Source organism: Lemur catta, chromosome 10, assembly GCF_020740605.2.
Source record: "Lemur catta isolate mLemCat1 chromosome 10, mLemCat1.pri, whole genome shotgun sequence".
NCBI classification, from domain to species: Eukaryota; Metazoa; Chordata; class Mammalia; order Primates; family Lemuridae; genus Lemur; species Lemur catta.
In genome coordinates this window covers 72,727,515-72,744,568 of record NC_059137.1, presented here as the reverse complement: position 1 = coordinate 72,744,568, position 17,054 = coordinate 72,727,515, and the positions used below count along the sequence as shown (strand labels likewise).

Genomic DNA, 17,054 nt, shown 5'->3' with positions numbered 1-17,054 from the left:
ATTTTTGTTCAGGGATGTTTATCAGAGCATTTATAAAAGTAAGAAATTAGAAACACTAAAAATGTGTGATGATGGGAATTGTTAAATTATCACAGGTCCTTATGATCTTTCAGGTAATCATTATTAACTATTTCTGAGGAATAATTAATATCATAGAATAATTAACATAATATATTAAGTGAAGAATAACAATACAGGTTTTTTGCAGTTTTATTTTAGAACAAGAACAGAAAAAGCACATTAACCTAGAAAAAAAGGAAAGAAATATACCAAAATGTTCAAATTTCAGAAGAATTTTTAATAAATATTTATAACTTTTGTAAATAGGAAAAATGTTTAGTGTATGAGAACACAATATCAGGAACTCTGGACAGGTAGGAGACCTTGGTATATTCTAGTCTCTCGTCTTCCTAATTAGCCATTGACCCAGCAGAATTCTTGAATGAGTCACTTCCCTCCTTTGTAAGATCAGTGAGTTGGGGGCTTCTCAAATGGCTTCTCCAAAATGCACCCAGAGGCAGAAGAGAGGCACTCTTGTTGGGGAGGGCGGAGGGATGGGAGGGGACGATTGAGCAGGTTGGCTCAAAGTAACCTGAAAAAGTTTTAGCATGATAATGCATGCAGACTTCCTATTCATCTCCAAATTATAATAATGTTAGTTTTTAAAATAAAAAAATTGAGATATAATTCATATACCATAAAATTCACCATTTTGAAATGTATAAATATATGGTTTTTAGTTATATTCAGAAGGTTGTGCAGCTAGTGGATGTTTTTAATACAGAAATGTTTACTGTGGACATGCCAAGAAAATGCTCTTGCACCTTTGAGTAACCTTGGATGATCAGGCAACTTTTCAGGGAAGGTTTTACCACTTTGAGAAGCACAGGACTATATTATCTTCCAATACTTTCAATAAATAAGTGAATATTCAATGCATTTTGCCTGTTTTTTCCTTAAAATCAACTTAGTTGGATTAGTTGTTATTAGTAATTCTGGTTACTACTAATTTACCTATTCGGTTTCCACTTGTAGTTGGTGATGCTACATTCAGTTAATTTCTATGTTAAAAATTTTAAACTGTCTGAGGACCTTCTGCCAGACCACATGCTGGGGACAAATAGTTAAGTGTACCCAATCCTTGCCCTCAAAGAACAGTCTTTTGAAGAGAGGAAATTATGGTGACTTTGGTTTTAGAGCTGTTCAGTTTCAAATGTAGGTTGCAATCCAAGGGAAGGAAAACATTCAGAAAACAGAATACGTGTATTTTAATGTATATGTAACCAGGAGTGTGGAGAACACATGGATTACGTTTTGACTCAGTGTTATTAAATCACTTTTATCTAAGTGCTGTTAATTCTTTGCAGGTGTGGATTGATGATGTACTTGTGGGTAGAAAATTCCTCCTTGAAATTTCTGTTTCTGCTTTATCCAAGTTTATGTGGAAGTAGCCCAAGTTCAGCGTTGGTGGTGTGAGATTCCATATTTCAGACTCTTGGCCTAAATCAGTGGACCTGAAGTACAGTTACTTGCATTATAATTCAGCTCTGTGAGACTTGGGCTTTGTTCTGAGCTGTTGTTTATCTGGGTGGCAGCCAATCAAAAGGACAGGGCAGGGGCATTTGGCCCGAGCCTTCACATTCATTAAGGTCTTCAGATGTAGACTTCTGATGGTTTGACAATATCTCCAAATACAGTCATGAAAGGCCCTGGCAGGATGAAACGAATATATTCATTGTACAACTTTAAATACCACAGTTTCTGTAACTCTGTTTGGTATTTCTTCTTCCTAGGAACCAAAAAAAAAAAAAAAGAATGATATCGGCTTCTCTCAGCCTGTGAGAGGCCCTGCTAAGGGTGTGTTTTCTGCCTTTCTTTCAGAATAAAGGGGATTAACCAGGTGAAGTTCCTGATAAGTGTTTAGTGATTGTTTTCTAGGGCCCTTGTATGTAAATGGAACACCAAAGTTCTTCAGAGCAGTGACAGCAGTAACTGACATTTTTAGTGCATTGAGCAATACTTACACGTGTGGATTGTCCTGTGCCCTCTTTTGATAAGAGAGGAGCCAAGAATCCAGTTAAAGTGTGAGAGAAGGAACCAGTAAGTCCACGATTACTTTCAACACTAAATGCTAATTTATTACCATTAAGAAGGTAACCAATGATTGGATTTAAGCAGTCATTTTTGACAGAACTATTTGCAGATTACATTGTACAAATGGGCAAAATAATCAATGTAAATGTGTAGATACTTTGTGTGAACTGGATAGATAAATATGAGTTGGTGGCAGAACCTGTATGTGGGAATCCCGTTGCGTTCAAAAGGTCTTGGCAAAGAAAGCCTAAAATGGAAGCATCAGAGTGTTTGTGTGTGCGTATGTGTGAGTGTATGTGTGTCTAACGATGCCTTCTGACAGCTTGCAAAGTGATGCACTCTGTCCTAGGATATTAAGTTTGTATTTGATGTTTGTTCTGATGGAAGGAGATGTGAAATGAACTGGGGATTGCTCTCTACACTTTATCCTGATCCGGTGAGTAGGAAAGAAAAACAAATTAGTATCCCTCACAGCCAATTATGCATGCTGGATAAAGTGGCCTTTTTAATAGCATGATTCTTAAATAGTCTCATTTCTGGGTATTTTGAGGAGCTGGGATAAGAAAAGGCAGAGTACTTGCCTGAAGGTACAAATGTATTTCCTGGGGACATTTTTTAGCCATATTTATAGACACCACTGAGGGACAGAGCAGGGATTTTTGTGGCACTCACACCCTTGTGTGTGTTAACTTGCTTGTTAAAGTTATTAAATGACTTGACTGAAGATACATTTAAATTAGGAAAAATGAGAGGCTCCCTGCACCGTGGACATTTTATATAAGGGCTCCTTACTAGATTTTGTTGTAACAGTGATCTCGGAAACAGAGTCGTATTTCTTTAGATTGGTCAGAGTTATTTGTGCTTTTTATTACCCTGTGCCCTGAAAAGGCATTAGTCATCACTGAATTCACGAAGCCGTCCTCACATAGAAAAGTCTGCTTTCTTTCACTCAGGGATAGAGAATTGTGAAGTTTCTTGTACTTTTCATGTGCCCTTAGGAAACAACACTATTTTACATAATTTGGGAACAGCTGGGTTTTTTAAATCGTACCAAAAATTTTTTTTCATACTAATCATGAGTAAATTGTTAAAATGTCCATTTAAAATGCTGATATTGTTGTTTAATTCTGTAAAAATAGAAGAAGAATACATGAAATTTGGCTTACACATTTGTTAAGAACAATTCATTTGTCTCCGTGATAGAACTCTGGAACCAAGAGGCTAAGTCTTGCTCCGTTGATCTTTTAGCCCATATACAGTCCACCCTCCATGTCCGCAGGTTCTGTATCTGCAGTTCAACCAACTGTGGATCAAAAATATTTTTAAAAAACAATAAAAATGATATAAAATAATCAATACAAATAAGATAATATAACAACTGTCTACCTGGCATTTCCATTGTGTTAGGTCTTATAAGTAATCTAGAGATGATTTAAAGCATATGGGAGGATGCATGTAGGTTATATGCAAATACTATGCCATTTATATCAGGGACTTGAGCATCCTTGGATTTTGGTATGGGGGGAGGTCCTGGAACCAATCCCTCATGTATACTGAGGAATGACTGTGTTGCTGCCCAAGAGGAAGCCACTACTCCAAGACAGCAGAGTTTACAGCAGAGAAAGAGTTTATTCTGCATAATGCTAAGCGGGGAGATGGGAGAAATTTCTCAAATCCAGTTCACCAAGAATTGGGGAGACAGAGTTATTAAAGACAGTTTGGCACAGGCAGTTGAGTCTGCTAACTGGCCGGGTTTGGGGCAGAACCATAGGGTTCTAGAAATTGTCTTCTTGGCTGACCAGGTTCTTGGGTGGGGGTCACAAGACCAGTTGAATCAGTTCCTCGGTATGGGCCACTGGTCTGGGTGGGTCAGCCATTCCACTGGAACACGGGACCTGGAGTATATTCCAGAAGCTACCCCTAGGTTTCAAAAAGGCGATGTTATCTGTGGAGAAAGCTAAGAATCTTTATGACCACCAGCTATGTGGCTCCAGAGTGACAATTGTAGAGAAGCAAACAGGGGACAGTGGGTAATTATTATCATTAATTTTAGCTAGGTCTGTGCCTTATTTTTAGCTAGACTCTTACCACAGTTCTTGTACCCCTCTATCAGTTTGTAAAGGTGGTTTCAAATGTACTTTCTTTTGGCTAAATTCAATTTTAGTACCAAGTAATACTTTATATATATATATATATATATATATATATATATATATATATATATATTTTTTTTTTTTTTGAGACAGAGCCTTACTTTGTTGCCTGGGCACGTGCCATGGTGTCATCACAGCTCACTGCAACTCCTGGGCTCAAGTGATCCTCCCGCCTCAGCCTCCCGAGTAGCTGGGACTACAGGCGCACACCACCATGCCCAGCTAATTTTTTTTGTTTGTTTTTGGTAGAGATGGGGTCTCACTCTTGTTCAGGCTGGTCTTGAACTCCTGACCTCAAGTGATACTCCCGCCTGAGCCTCTGAGAGTGCTAGGATTATAGGCATGAGCCACCACACCTGACTAAGTAATACTTTAATTCACTGCTTTTATCATTATATCTATAGCATTTGTATCACATACATTTCTCTCATATGTGAAGCTTTGCCTTCACTTTGAATTTACTGCATTAGTATAATAAAATCAAAGTGTGAGCATTAAGGCCATGAGGGAAGTTTACCTGGAAGGGATGGCTGGTTAATTGGTAAATAGCACCAGGATTCAAAGTGGGTCCCCATTAATTGAAGTAGTATCCAGAAATCCAAAATTAGATTTAATGGATAAATGTTGGGTATAGTCAAAGCTGGGTTGAGTTGTTTGTAGATTGTGGGCAGTAGCAATGAATTATCCTGGGTTTAGGGTAGGTGTGAACCTGTGAAAGTCGTGCTAAGCCTGAGCTGGGCATCTGAAGACTGGGCCTGAGCCCTGGTGCTGCCTGTTCTGGCCATGTCACCTTAGGTGTATTGCCTCAGCTCTCTAAGATCGTTTCTTTTCTCTGGGGTGAGGATAAAGACACCTATCTCACAGATACTCGAGAGGATAAAACAACAGTGTATTGTAAAATGCTTGTAAGGCATAAGGGGTTGAACACAAATTTCTTTCTGTTTCCTTTATGAGAGGGGATATTCAGAAGGTGAAGACCCCTGTGCTCCTTGTCTATCTTGGAGATTAGTCTTAGAGAGAGAGAGACAGACAGACAGAGAATGTGTGTGTGTGTGTTTTGTATGCACACATGCACGTGCTCTGGCAGACAAGTACTGTATTATTAGTACTTTGGGGAAGAGTTAGCAGTTATTAATAGCACCCTGGATTTGGTTTGGTCTCTATCCTTTTTTAACTGGGTGACACCTGTTTCTTCACCGTGATTGACCTCCAGAAGGGAGTCATGAAAATGAGTTACTGAATAGAAAGCACTTTATAAACTGGAGAGTACCTTATAAATAAGATTTATGGAGAAAAGGACAGAGGAAGAAGAGAGGATACCCTCCTTTCCCTTTCCTTCTCTGTCCTTCATCTTACTAATCTTCCCCTGCTTTCCTTTTGGCGTTTGTACTAGTCAGAGTTCCAGCAGGATTATGGCACACTCTTAACAGCGTGACTGAGGAGAGTTTTATAAAATGACTGTTTACAAAGGCACGGACCAGGCATAGGTAGCCTGTAAGGGCTGGTGTAGTAACCTGGGGCCAACAGTAGCTGGGCTAGGGGAGGGAGCGGTTACTGGAACCCAGAGGGGGCCACCCACAGCAGCTGTGGCCTTTTGAAGGGGACATGGCACATTGTACTGCCCTGCAGGGAGGGAGCTGGAGGATCAATGTCCCTTCCTCTTTCTCCTGTTCTCTAGTCTCCTCCTCCTGCCTCCTCTTGGCTAACCCCAGGCACAAGACAGAGCACAAGACAGCTGTTGATGAAATCCCTACCATTGGTCCCCCTGGGGGTACCCAGCAAGATGAGAAGGTAGAGAAAGGATCCCTGGATGTGTTTCTGGCAACAGGAAAATATCTTACTTTTAGAGTTGATATTTTAAAATTATTTTTCTTTTCCTCTTATTTTCCCCCCATTCATTCATCCATCAGTCATATGTTCTCTTCTACCTGGAGTCTGCATTAGTGTGGTGTCCAGCATGTGGAAACGGTGCCCAGGGGCTTGGTGACTAGATTCAAAGCGGTGCCGAGTGGTTGACTGCTCCTGCCTAATGTAATTTCAGTGAAGCACAAGTCAATGTATTAATAGTTTATATTTCATCTTCTACTTTCTTTGCTTTTTTATTTTTGGATTGTAAGTATATAAAAATTTCTCAGATGACCAGGAGGAAGAGGGCCTTACTGCCTGATTCTCTTTTCTTTTGTTCTCATACTGTTAACCTCACAAATTAAGATTTCTGCTGTTCTTACCATGGAAAAAACTGGCCAACATTCTGATTTGATGATTATGTCGACATCTGGGCCCTCAGAGCAAGCCTCTGGCTTTGAGATAGTTATAATAAACAAAGAAGCAACCTGGATTTTTTTCTTACATACTTCTAATGGCTTGAGAGATACTAGTTTCTTTCTATAAATTGTTGATTGATGGTGAGAAACAATTTTGTAGCTTATTTTTACTAGACAGGGTAATTTTTAGATACTTACATGTTTCTCCAGTATTTGTGGTTGGGATTATTAAATATTCATTTTTAACTCTGGGTTAATTCTGTTAAAATGGGCTCATAGCATTTACATTGCAGTTGTTAATTTATATTTCAAGGAATTTCAGATCACATTATTAAAAGTAATAGGAAGATTATAAAGGAAATCGGCTACTGCAGGACTCTGGGGCTGGAAATTGTCTTTCATTATAATTGTGTGAGGGTTGTGTTTACCAAGACATCTGTAGTCATTTAAGAGTACTTCTATGAAAACTGTAATAATTAATTGAAATTTTGCGATTGTTTGTAAAGATAGTAATGAAATCCAACCATCAGAAAAACAAAATGGAGTTAGGACAGATGTTGTATTCCTAGTTCTATTTCTCTCTCCCTCTATTCCTTCTTGTCAGCCTTGTAGTGAGGAAATGGCATTCAGGACCCTGGTCATAATAATGTTTTTCATCCTATTCTTTCATATTCAGTATACAAATTGATACTTTCATTTCCTTCACATTGTTGGGGGAAGGCAGAGACATTTATTGTTTTGGAAATCTCAAGGAAATTTGGAAGGGAGTGAGAAATGACATATGAATGACATGAAAATAGCCACTTACATTTAGAAAAATGAGGTTTTTAGATTCATAGTTTTAGATTTGTTGTAGCAGAAATATAATGTCATTCAGTGAAATGATCTCATTTTTCTCACTTTCTTTCTTCCCATGGACATTTATAGCTCTTTTAGGGATTATCTTCAGGCTTGTGATAACAGAAAAGGAATAGTGAAGATGGGAAAAATGAGAAAGTACAGAAGAAAAAAATCTAATAACAATAAATATCTGTATCATGTTATTAGTCAAGAATGGGCAGAGGGAAGAAGAACCCCTGTGGCTTTCCTGAACTAGGTGATAACTGAGCCAGCCTAACCCTCTAGAAATACATAAAGTGGATACTTGCTGTCTAGAAAAATGATCCTTATTCTTATCTTACCAGGCTACTGTGCTCTCCATATGCCCTATTTTAAAATTAGAGAAAATGTCTAGGAATTTTCAGGCCTTTATTTCCTTATCTCCGAATAGCATTTGTGTAAGTGCATTGTCTTTTCCAGATCCAGATCCTGGCTAATCAGCCCATTGTCTGGAAGCAGTTCAAGTATTCTCTAGGGAGGAGAGCTTTATCAGGGTTTATTATGTTCCAAAGATGCTGTTGTCATTGTTTCTTACAAGATACATAGTTACAAATCACTATCAAAATTCCATGCTGAGTGGCTTCCAAAGAGGTGACAGGTTTTTGTTTTGTTTTGTTGAGCTCATCTGCCATTGAAATGGACTCTCAACTCTCTAATTTGCTAAGTGTTCTCTGTGGGTGCCCTATCCCCTTGTAGTGATGCTTCTCTCTGCAGGCCACTTGGGGATGTCACATCCAAGCTACTGTATCTAGTGTAGTCATCTGGGGGCCTGAGAAGGTGCTGCGGTCTGATGAGCTGCTATTGTCATCTTTCAGGGACGGGAGAGAGTGGCAAGAGTACGTTTATCAAGCAGATGAGAATCATCCACGGGTCTGGATACTCTGATGAAGACAAAAGGGGCTTCACCAAGCTGGTGTATCAGAACATCTTCACAGCCATGCAGGCCATGATCAGAGCCATGGACACACTCAAGATCCCCTACAAGTATGAGCACAATAAGGTAGGTGTGACTCTTCACTGGGGCGGCTGGCAGAGTGATCCACACAATACAGTAGTACAAGTGGCCTCTTATCATGTCTGGAACGCAGAGGGGGTTTTTGAAATGTTTATTTTTCATCTCATCCTAAATGGGATTTTAAGTGGATTAAGTTGTTTATAACTGTGTTTTTCTTAAACCTTTAAAGTTACACCTATAAAAAATTAGAACTATATTCTTAGTGATATCAGTGAAAGACATATTTGGATGTTCAACGATAAAAATACATGGAGGTTTAAGATTTGGGGAGTGTGTTATGTTAAGGAGACAGCTTGTAAGTACCATACAGTTTGACCAAAGTGGGGGAATTCAAAGAGGCGGCAGCCTTGCCTTAGCTTCCCACTCTTTGTGCTTCATTGAAAAAAGAACGAAAACAGCTTAAGACCATCCTATCTGGTTTAATTTTGAATTTCGTGACTTCCTTTCAGTAGTACCACAGGCTTCATTTTATTTCAAAATGGGCCCATCTGTCACACGTTTCCAACATGTTTCCCTGCAATTGTGTTAAAGTAACGGAAACTTCTAAAATCACTTGAGAAAGGATTCAAGAAAAAAAAAATCTAAATTTTCAGCTTTTTAGAAAATAAGCAAACTCTTCCAATATCCTCCAGCATTACCTCTTAGTTGAAATAGAAAACTCTTCCTCCCAACCCTCCTTCCCTCCACTACCCCAGGTGAAAACAATGCTATAATTGTTCACCCTCTAAATATTACGTAGATGTGGTACCAAACAAGATTGGTACATCTGAGAGTGGCCCCGTGTTTGAGTTTATGCTGCAGTTGCCCTTCAGAAAGCTCCTAGGCAGGAACTGGAGCTACACCCAGGGTGTGGCAGCCTCTGCAGAGGCCCCCGGCCTGGGGGAAGGGAAATCTATTTGGAATTTGTGGAAATGTCTTTGTAGCCTGTTGGCTTCCCTTCCCACTAATCAGTATATCCTGCGTGGACTTAGTCTTTGCTCCTTCAGTCTGGTAGGTGCTCATCTTACAGTAAGCCTCACCTTTCGTTGATAAAACACTGCATTTGTGCCTGTAATTGTTTTAGAGCCTTCAATAAGAACTCTCATTCTCTCAGTACTGTTGACAAATCTACTGTGAAGGATATTTCCATTTACCTGGATCAGTAGGTAATAGCAAGAAGTTGGGATACCCATTGTGACTCATAGACTGAGATTTACCTCACAAAGATGGATCTATGGGTAAAATAAGGGAATTCTGTGTACCTTCACCTCTGCTACCATCGAAATATATCTGCTACCATCTAAATATATCAAATCATCTTAAAATCAGGCATTTCTTTTTCCTGGATGTTTTCTTGAAATTAACTGGCGATTTTTTATCTAATAGATAATACTATCACACTTAGTTTTCCATGGGCAACAGGAGTCTCTCCGTAAGTAACAGACCCTTCACAAATAATCCCTCCTGCTTTTACTTTGAAGAGTGAAAAAGAGCTGGACATTTTGTGAGCCCAGGACCATGGTACTTGAACCAGATTAAGCTGCATGGATATATCTAAGTGGTCTAAATTTTAAAGCATTGGGGTTTTTTCCCCACTAAGGAATCTCAGTGTTTGTGAAATAGGTGGTATGCTTGTTTCCTTATAATTGTGAGAAAATTCTGTTGGAGTTTGTTTTGTTTTGTTTTTATAATGCCAGTGATGTTCCCTGTCTGTAGTCACTTGATAATATGATGGGCTGGTGAATTCTGGTTACCATGTGTGTGCTTTATGTATATATGTTTTTACATATATACCACACTGCTTGTTTATCTACCTATACTTTTACCCCAGAAATCTTTTTTCTTAGATGCTCTAGAAGAATCCTTCAGGATCCTGCCCTGTTGGTTGATTTTCATATGAAGATGGTTTATTATACGGGCATGTAGATGTAGAAGATTGGGTGGAATTAATGCCTTAGTCATATAACACAGTGAGGAATATTTAACCCTGTTATTTGAGCTCTTCATGTCAATTCTAATTAAGTATACTTTATTGTGTTGAATACTATTCAGTTATAAGTTGACATCATAAAAAGTTATAATAATATGGGGTTTTCTCAGATACCATAATTATCCTGTAAAGTCTTCCCACGTCTCTTGGATACTTAACAGATAACAGACTGCCTAACATCGTGACATTACTGTGTGTTGACCTCCAAATTGCTATTTTTAATCCCCTTTAATTTGTAATATGAATTACTTTTTCATTTGTTCCATTTTCTCTACATCATGTATATTCTGATGATATATGTATATATCACTCTCCGCTTGCTTTATCCATTAACTTCCTGGCCTTTAAGAAAATAATGTCATCACCTTCCTGTTCAACTCAAATGCCACTTCCTCTGAGAGTTCTCCTCTATTCTTCCCCCTACAATAGTGCTAGGTAACCCTATTCTTCTTTAGCATAACCCATAGTGGAGTATTTATGATTGTCTAGCTTGTATTGAATATGGTGACTTGTGTGTTGATCTTACTTTCCTGACTAGATTCGAAGCTCCTTGAAAGTAAATCTTATGCCAGTTCCATCTTTGTATCCTTCATTGTCCCTAACATTGTATCTTTTGCATTGCAGGTACTCAAAAAATATCTCAAAAAAAAAAAAATTGTTTCATGACTAGGTAAATCATTTGTGAGCATAAACAACCGAAAGTCTCCTCTTCTGCTCCAAAGTTGTTGAGATGGTTCAAATCAACTTTTGAAATCTCTCTCTGTACAAAGGAATAAATGCTCTGTGCTGCCAGAGATGCAGAGAAGTTTAGACAGGGATGGGCAGAAATTTACAATCATGAAGGCATGTCTGAGGGAGGAGCACTTTGGGGAAAAGGAATGGCTAGAGGAAATGTTCAGAAGAAGGAATATGCATACGGTATTGAAATTGGCCAACGTAGCTTGAGCAGAATTCTTATAGAGGAGGACTGGAAAATGGTTTACGATGTGCTTGTGAAAGATTTTGAATCCAGGCTAACTTTGAATTTTATTTTCTTGTGTTTATAATATTTAATAAGAATACTTTATGTTTTGGTTAGAATTTTTCTATAGAAATTTCTGGTTACAAAGCTATATGTGCTTTATTTTATAAATAGTGTAAAGGTTTTGGTGTGTATTTGATTAGTAGTTATTTGGAAGCACCACATTCTGATTTATTTTGTGCCACCAAAGATATAAAATAAATAACCATAAATAGCCATTTTGGCTTTTTTAAAAAAAAGCTTCTCTGCACCTACCATTATATTGGCCATAATCTATAGGTAGTAGCATAAATATAAAAACACTTTCCAATACTGTCCAGCATAACTTTGTATTATACTTGCTTTTGGACTCATGTATTTCATAAAGCAAAACATAGCTTACAAATGAAATGGCCTATTTCTGAACTGGAAAATTATTTGCAGTTTTGTTTGTTATGAAGTTAGTTCTAGCTTTGGGAATGCCACACCAGAGCTCTGGGATTTCGTTTGCTCTTGCTTAAGTCTTGCTACATTGAATTGAGAATCCTGCCTGGTTAGCTGGCCAGAGGGTGCAGTGGTCAAGGGGAGTCCAGGCCCCAACCTGGGGACCAAATGGTGTGGCATTGCATACTCTTTTATAAACCTCACCCTATTTCAGGGATTGCAGATTCAGAAAGGAGCTTGTAATCAATTGTAATAAATTGCAAACTTTTACCAAAATAAAGATTAATTCTTCCCTAGGTATATATTCATAATCCTGTTCTTAGACTTTCTTGGCCAAACAAGTAATGTTTATAGGTGAGTTGCTTGAACTCAGCCCAGGTGAAAGAATATATACATTGTAGGACTTCTGAATACATGGTGAGCTGGAGTTTGTTTATTCCTAAATATTATTTTGTCCCCCCCCAACATAACTGTAGATAGCTAATGATAAAAGGGCTTAAATATTTGTCACTTGATCGAATCAAAAGATACATTTAACCTCCACTGGGTGCAAACCATTTAACCATTAGATTACTCTTCATTTCTTAGTTCCAAAAGAAAGAATTTTATACTGTTATTTTATGACTTCCTGTCTTATACAGACATACTCTTTCGGTGATTCTTTGCTTTGATGCTGAAATCAGCTCTTAATAAAAAGGAAGAGATATAAAGCTTCTGTGTTAATAAGGAACTGTCTTGAAATACAGCTTTGGGAAGTGGATCCTAAGGTTTGGAACCCCTGATTTTTTTTTTTTTTTTTTTGAGACAGAGTCTCACTTTGTTGCCCGGGCTAGAGTGAGTACCGTGGCGTCAGCCTAGCTCACAGCAATCTCAAACTCCTGGGCTTAAGCGATCCTACTGCCTCAGCCTCCCGAGTAGCTGGGACTACAGGCACGCGCCACCATGCCCGGCTAATTTTTTCTGTATATATTTTTAGTTGTCCAGATAATTTATTTCTATTTTTAGTAGAGACGGGGGGTCTCACTCAGGCTGGTCTCGAACTCCTGACCTCAAGCGATCCACCCGCCTTGGCCTCGCAGAGGGCTAGGATTACAGGCGTGAGCCACCGCGCCCAGCCTGGAACCCCTGATTTTTATGTGCCTTAATTGGCTGTACCTGGCAGTTTGTGTTTTTCCTGCATTGCTCTTTGTTAGTTATTTCATATGTGCGTGCCTTATTTTCTCAGTCAGATAGCAAATTACATTTCAGCAAGCAGGCTTCTTGTTTAATAATTGTTTGTTTCCTCCACAACATGCCAGACATGTTATAGGAGCCTTTGTTCATTGAGTGGATTACTCCAGATAGCAGATCCTGGTATCCCTTTATAGTTGGCTTATAATTTTTGTGAACTGTGAAATCGGGTTTTCTTAGGACAATTTCAAAGTTTTGATAGACCTTTGCTCTCTTCAGTCTCAGGAGAAAAGAAAATCTGATTCAATGTTTCTTCATGCAGTGAATTTAAGAGAGTTATTGAAGAGAACCCAGCATCGTGCTAATGTTGCACAGACAATTTCCCTTTTTCTTTGTAAACCAATACCTACTTTTAGACTTGAAAGTCCTGATAACCAGGGCTGATTTAGCACTGAGGCTACAGGTGTTTGACTAGCTAGTCAGGAGTTCTGAGGCCTTATACCTGTTTGCGTTTCACCTGGCGTAGAGGGTCACTGAGGGGATGCATTGCTGCATTACTTTTTGCCTTCCCTGGACAATTATAAGAAAAGACTTGTCACAGGAAAGTACCTTTTTAAACACATTTGATGTTTTGTGAGTTTTCTGTACTTCCTGAAAAATCCAGAGTCCCAGAAGCTAAGTTTCATTTTCTAAAAGATTAACATAGCCAGGATTCTGGAGCACTTGCTAACTTATTCCTGCCTTTGATCAATTGAATTAAAAATTACTACTTTTTTCAACATGAGGGAATTTTTTTAGTTTACAAAATGCCAAGAGGCTGATTTCATTTTAATGTTTCCCACTTGTATAATAAAGGCAGAAGTAATAAATATATATGTTTTATCTATTGCTCTAAAGGGTTGTATCGGTCAAGGGTCTCTGCTTGTAAGCAACAGAAGCCAACACTGGCTAAATTAAGTAGAAAAAGAATTTATGGGAATATGGGAGAGATGAGGAGAAGCTGAAGGACAAGCTCTTGGAAACCAGAGCAGGCCTGGGGAACTCATCTGTGAGATGGATTGAACTCTGGCCATTTTCTGTCTTCTGTCACCCATCCAAGATTCACATTCCTAGGAAAACGTGCCCATTTGGTCTAGCTTGGTTTATGTTCTAGCTCTTTGGATGGAGGAAGTCTGAACAATTTGAATGACAGTCCCTGAGGGAAATCTGGGTACAGTTAGTGGAAGAAGAGGAATGATGCTGGCACAAATCACAAATCTCCACTGCAAAAACACACAGTCAATTTAGAAAATAAAGTGACACATGGCTACTCTATAGACGCAAGCCCTCCAATTTTACTTAGCATTTGCTAAGCCTTTCCTAAAATATAATTTCTTATTCTGGGGTGGGGGAGGAATTAAAGGGGTTAGTGACTTAGTTATGTATGAAGTAGGTGGCTGAGTTTGAGCCAAAGCACTGAATATAGCTGAGTAACCTTGGTTGAGATTGTCCCATTTTTCTCCCCAAGTGTACTATCTTTACTTTCTAAGCCTGACTTGCCACATCTATAGAATGGGGCAAATAATAATAATAGGATTGTTTCAAGGCTTAAATAGATAATGTATGTGAAAATGTCTTGTAAATGATTTTTAAAAGTTTAGAAGTTATTATAAAATGAATTGTCATTATGGAGAGAATACTACTAACCTTCTGTCTTTATTAAGAATAAAACAAACAGGAAATAACTTACACAGCATGACCAGATTTAAGAGGTATATAAGGAAAACTTCAGAGTCACCTCAAAGTGACAGTCATTGAAACGGGATACCTAAGGAGGTGGAGAAATCTCCTTATCTAGATGTGTTCAAAAATAGAGTGTGTTTTTAACATGTGAAATTATTTAAAGCAGTTTTGCTAAAATAAAGTGAGAGAGGGACTAGACAACCTCCGAAATCCTTTTCCAGCACTATTTTTCTTAATGCTGATTCTCCAATTCCAAGACTCTAACAAAGAGATGAAGCTATTGTTAATATTATTTTGTTATAATTTGAAGCTTCTTTCTTGAACTTTTTCCATTGTATTTATAAAAAAAAAGACAATAACAACAAATTTAGACAATAGTCTCTAAGCCAATGGCGAATTTGTTTTCTTTGCCTCCAAATCCCATAAATCATTACAATATTTACATCTATGTAGGATTTCTCTTTAGTGTTCAAAGTTCAATATCAGATGCAGGTTTTTGTGGGTGACAGTGATTTTAATTGGATTGTTGGCTATTGAGCACTAAAGACAACCCGTGCTTTTTCATGGGGAAACTTTCTAATCTTGCTTCTATAAATCTTTGAGTTTTCTCTTCTTTTTAATGTAAGGTGTAAAGGAACCTAGGAACTTTTCATGGCCAACTTGATGAATCAACCAGCTCTTCTTCTGAGATTGGTTTATCACTTTCTCTCTTCCCTCCAGGACTCTTGTTGGGAGTTGTACCCACCACTGCGCCTCTAGTAACTATATAACTTTCAAAATCCCTTTCTATAATTTCTTTTCTCTTTTAATGCCTTGCAAATACTTCCTAGCCACAGTTCTTTATTCATTTTATGCCCATGACAGCCATGTGAAAATAGAAGATGAATATGAGATTTTTTTTTATCCCTTTTTCTTGGCTAAAATTAATCCATAATCCCAAGGCATCCCATATTGCGTATCTAAGATGAATATGAGAGTTCATTTTCATCAAAGGAGGACTCTGAAACAAAGGAAGACTTCAGGAATAGACTGAGGCTGATTTTTTTCGGTAATTTTTATTAAAGTACAAGTTACATATGAAAAAAGTACACACATCAGTTTTGAGTCTGTTGTATTGTTTCATTGTGAACACATTTGCATCAAGATCTCTTGATCTGGATCAGTATGACCAGAACCTCAGAAGCCTCTTCACGTTCCCTTCTATTCAATACTCCCAAGCCCTAAAGAGTTGACCACCATCCTGACTTCTAATAACATAGATTAGTTTTGTTAGTGTTCAAACTTGGTATACATGGAGGCTTATAGTAAACACTCTTTTATATCTGGTTTATTTAGCTCAACATTGTGTTTGTGGAATTCACCCATGTATTTGTACTTGTAATTCATTTTTTCTCATTGCTATGTATTAGCAATGTCCCATAGAACTTTCTGTGATGATGGAAATGCTTTCTATCTGCTCTATCCAATACAGTAGCCACTAGCTACATGTGACTATTGAGTTCCTGAAACATGGCTAGTGTGACTGAGGAACTGGATTTTTACTTTTATTTAATCTTATTAATTTACATTTAAATTGACATGTGACTAGCAGCTACTGTATTGGACAGCATAGTTGTATAACATTTCATTTTATGAAATACACTATAGTTTGTTTATATAGCTATGTTAATGTAAATTTGGGTGTTTCTGGCTAGTACAAATAATGCAAATATAAACATTCCTGTACCTGTCTTTTGGTGAACACAAGCATGCATTTCTTTGGGATATATACGTACCTAGGATTTGGAATTGCTGAGTTAGAAGGAATGCATATAATCAGTTTTAGTACGTAGATACTGCCAAATAGTTTTCCAGAATGATCATACAAATTTACTCCTACCAAGGGTCTTTGAGAATTTTGGTTGCTTCACATCCTTGACAACATTGGGTATTATTAGTCTTTTTATTTTAGATGTTGTGGTGGCTAGTATTATTAGTCTTTTTTGTTTTAGTAGCTATTCTGATGGCTAGATTAGAGGTATCACGTTTTTATTTGCATTTCTTTGAAAACTAAGTGCGTTGAACACCTTTTCATATTTTACTATGTGGTTATCTTCTATAAAATACATTAACTTTTTACCTTTTTTTTCTGTCGAATTGTCTGATTTGTTATTGTTTTGTGTCTTTGTTTGTTGGGTCAACAGTTGTCTGTTCTTGGTTCTTGGTGTGCTCTTGGCTGAAGAATGACCTGACACATCAAAAGCAAGGAAACCATGAAACGAAGTTTATTGAGGAAGGGCAAGATAGGTTTACAGAGCAAGAGCAAGATACATTCACAGACTACAAACTGGCCCTGGTTATGGTC

General features: G+C 37.9%; 1 protein-coding gene across 1 annotated transcript in view; it reads left to right on the top strand.

Annotated features, from left to right (window-relative positions):
• Positions 1-17,054, top strand: part of GNAQ (G protein subunit alpha q) — a 276,419-nt gene that overhangs the window by 96,912 nt on the left and 162,453 nt on the right. The window contains exon 2 of the mRNA XM_045563139.1: positions 8,206-8,390. Coding sequence (XP_045419095.1) covers positions 8,206-8,390 — 185 coding nt within the window. The remainder of the gene's footprint in view (positions 1-8,205; positions 8,391-17,054) is intronic.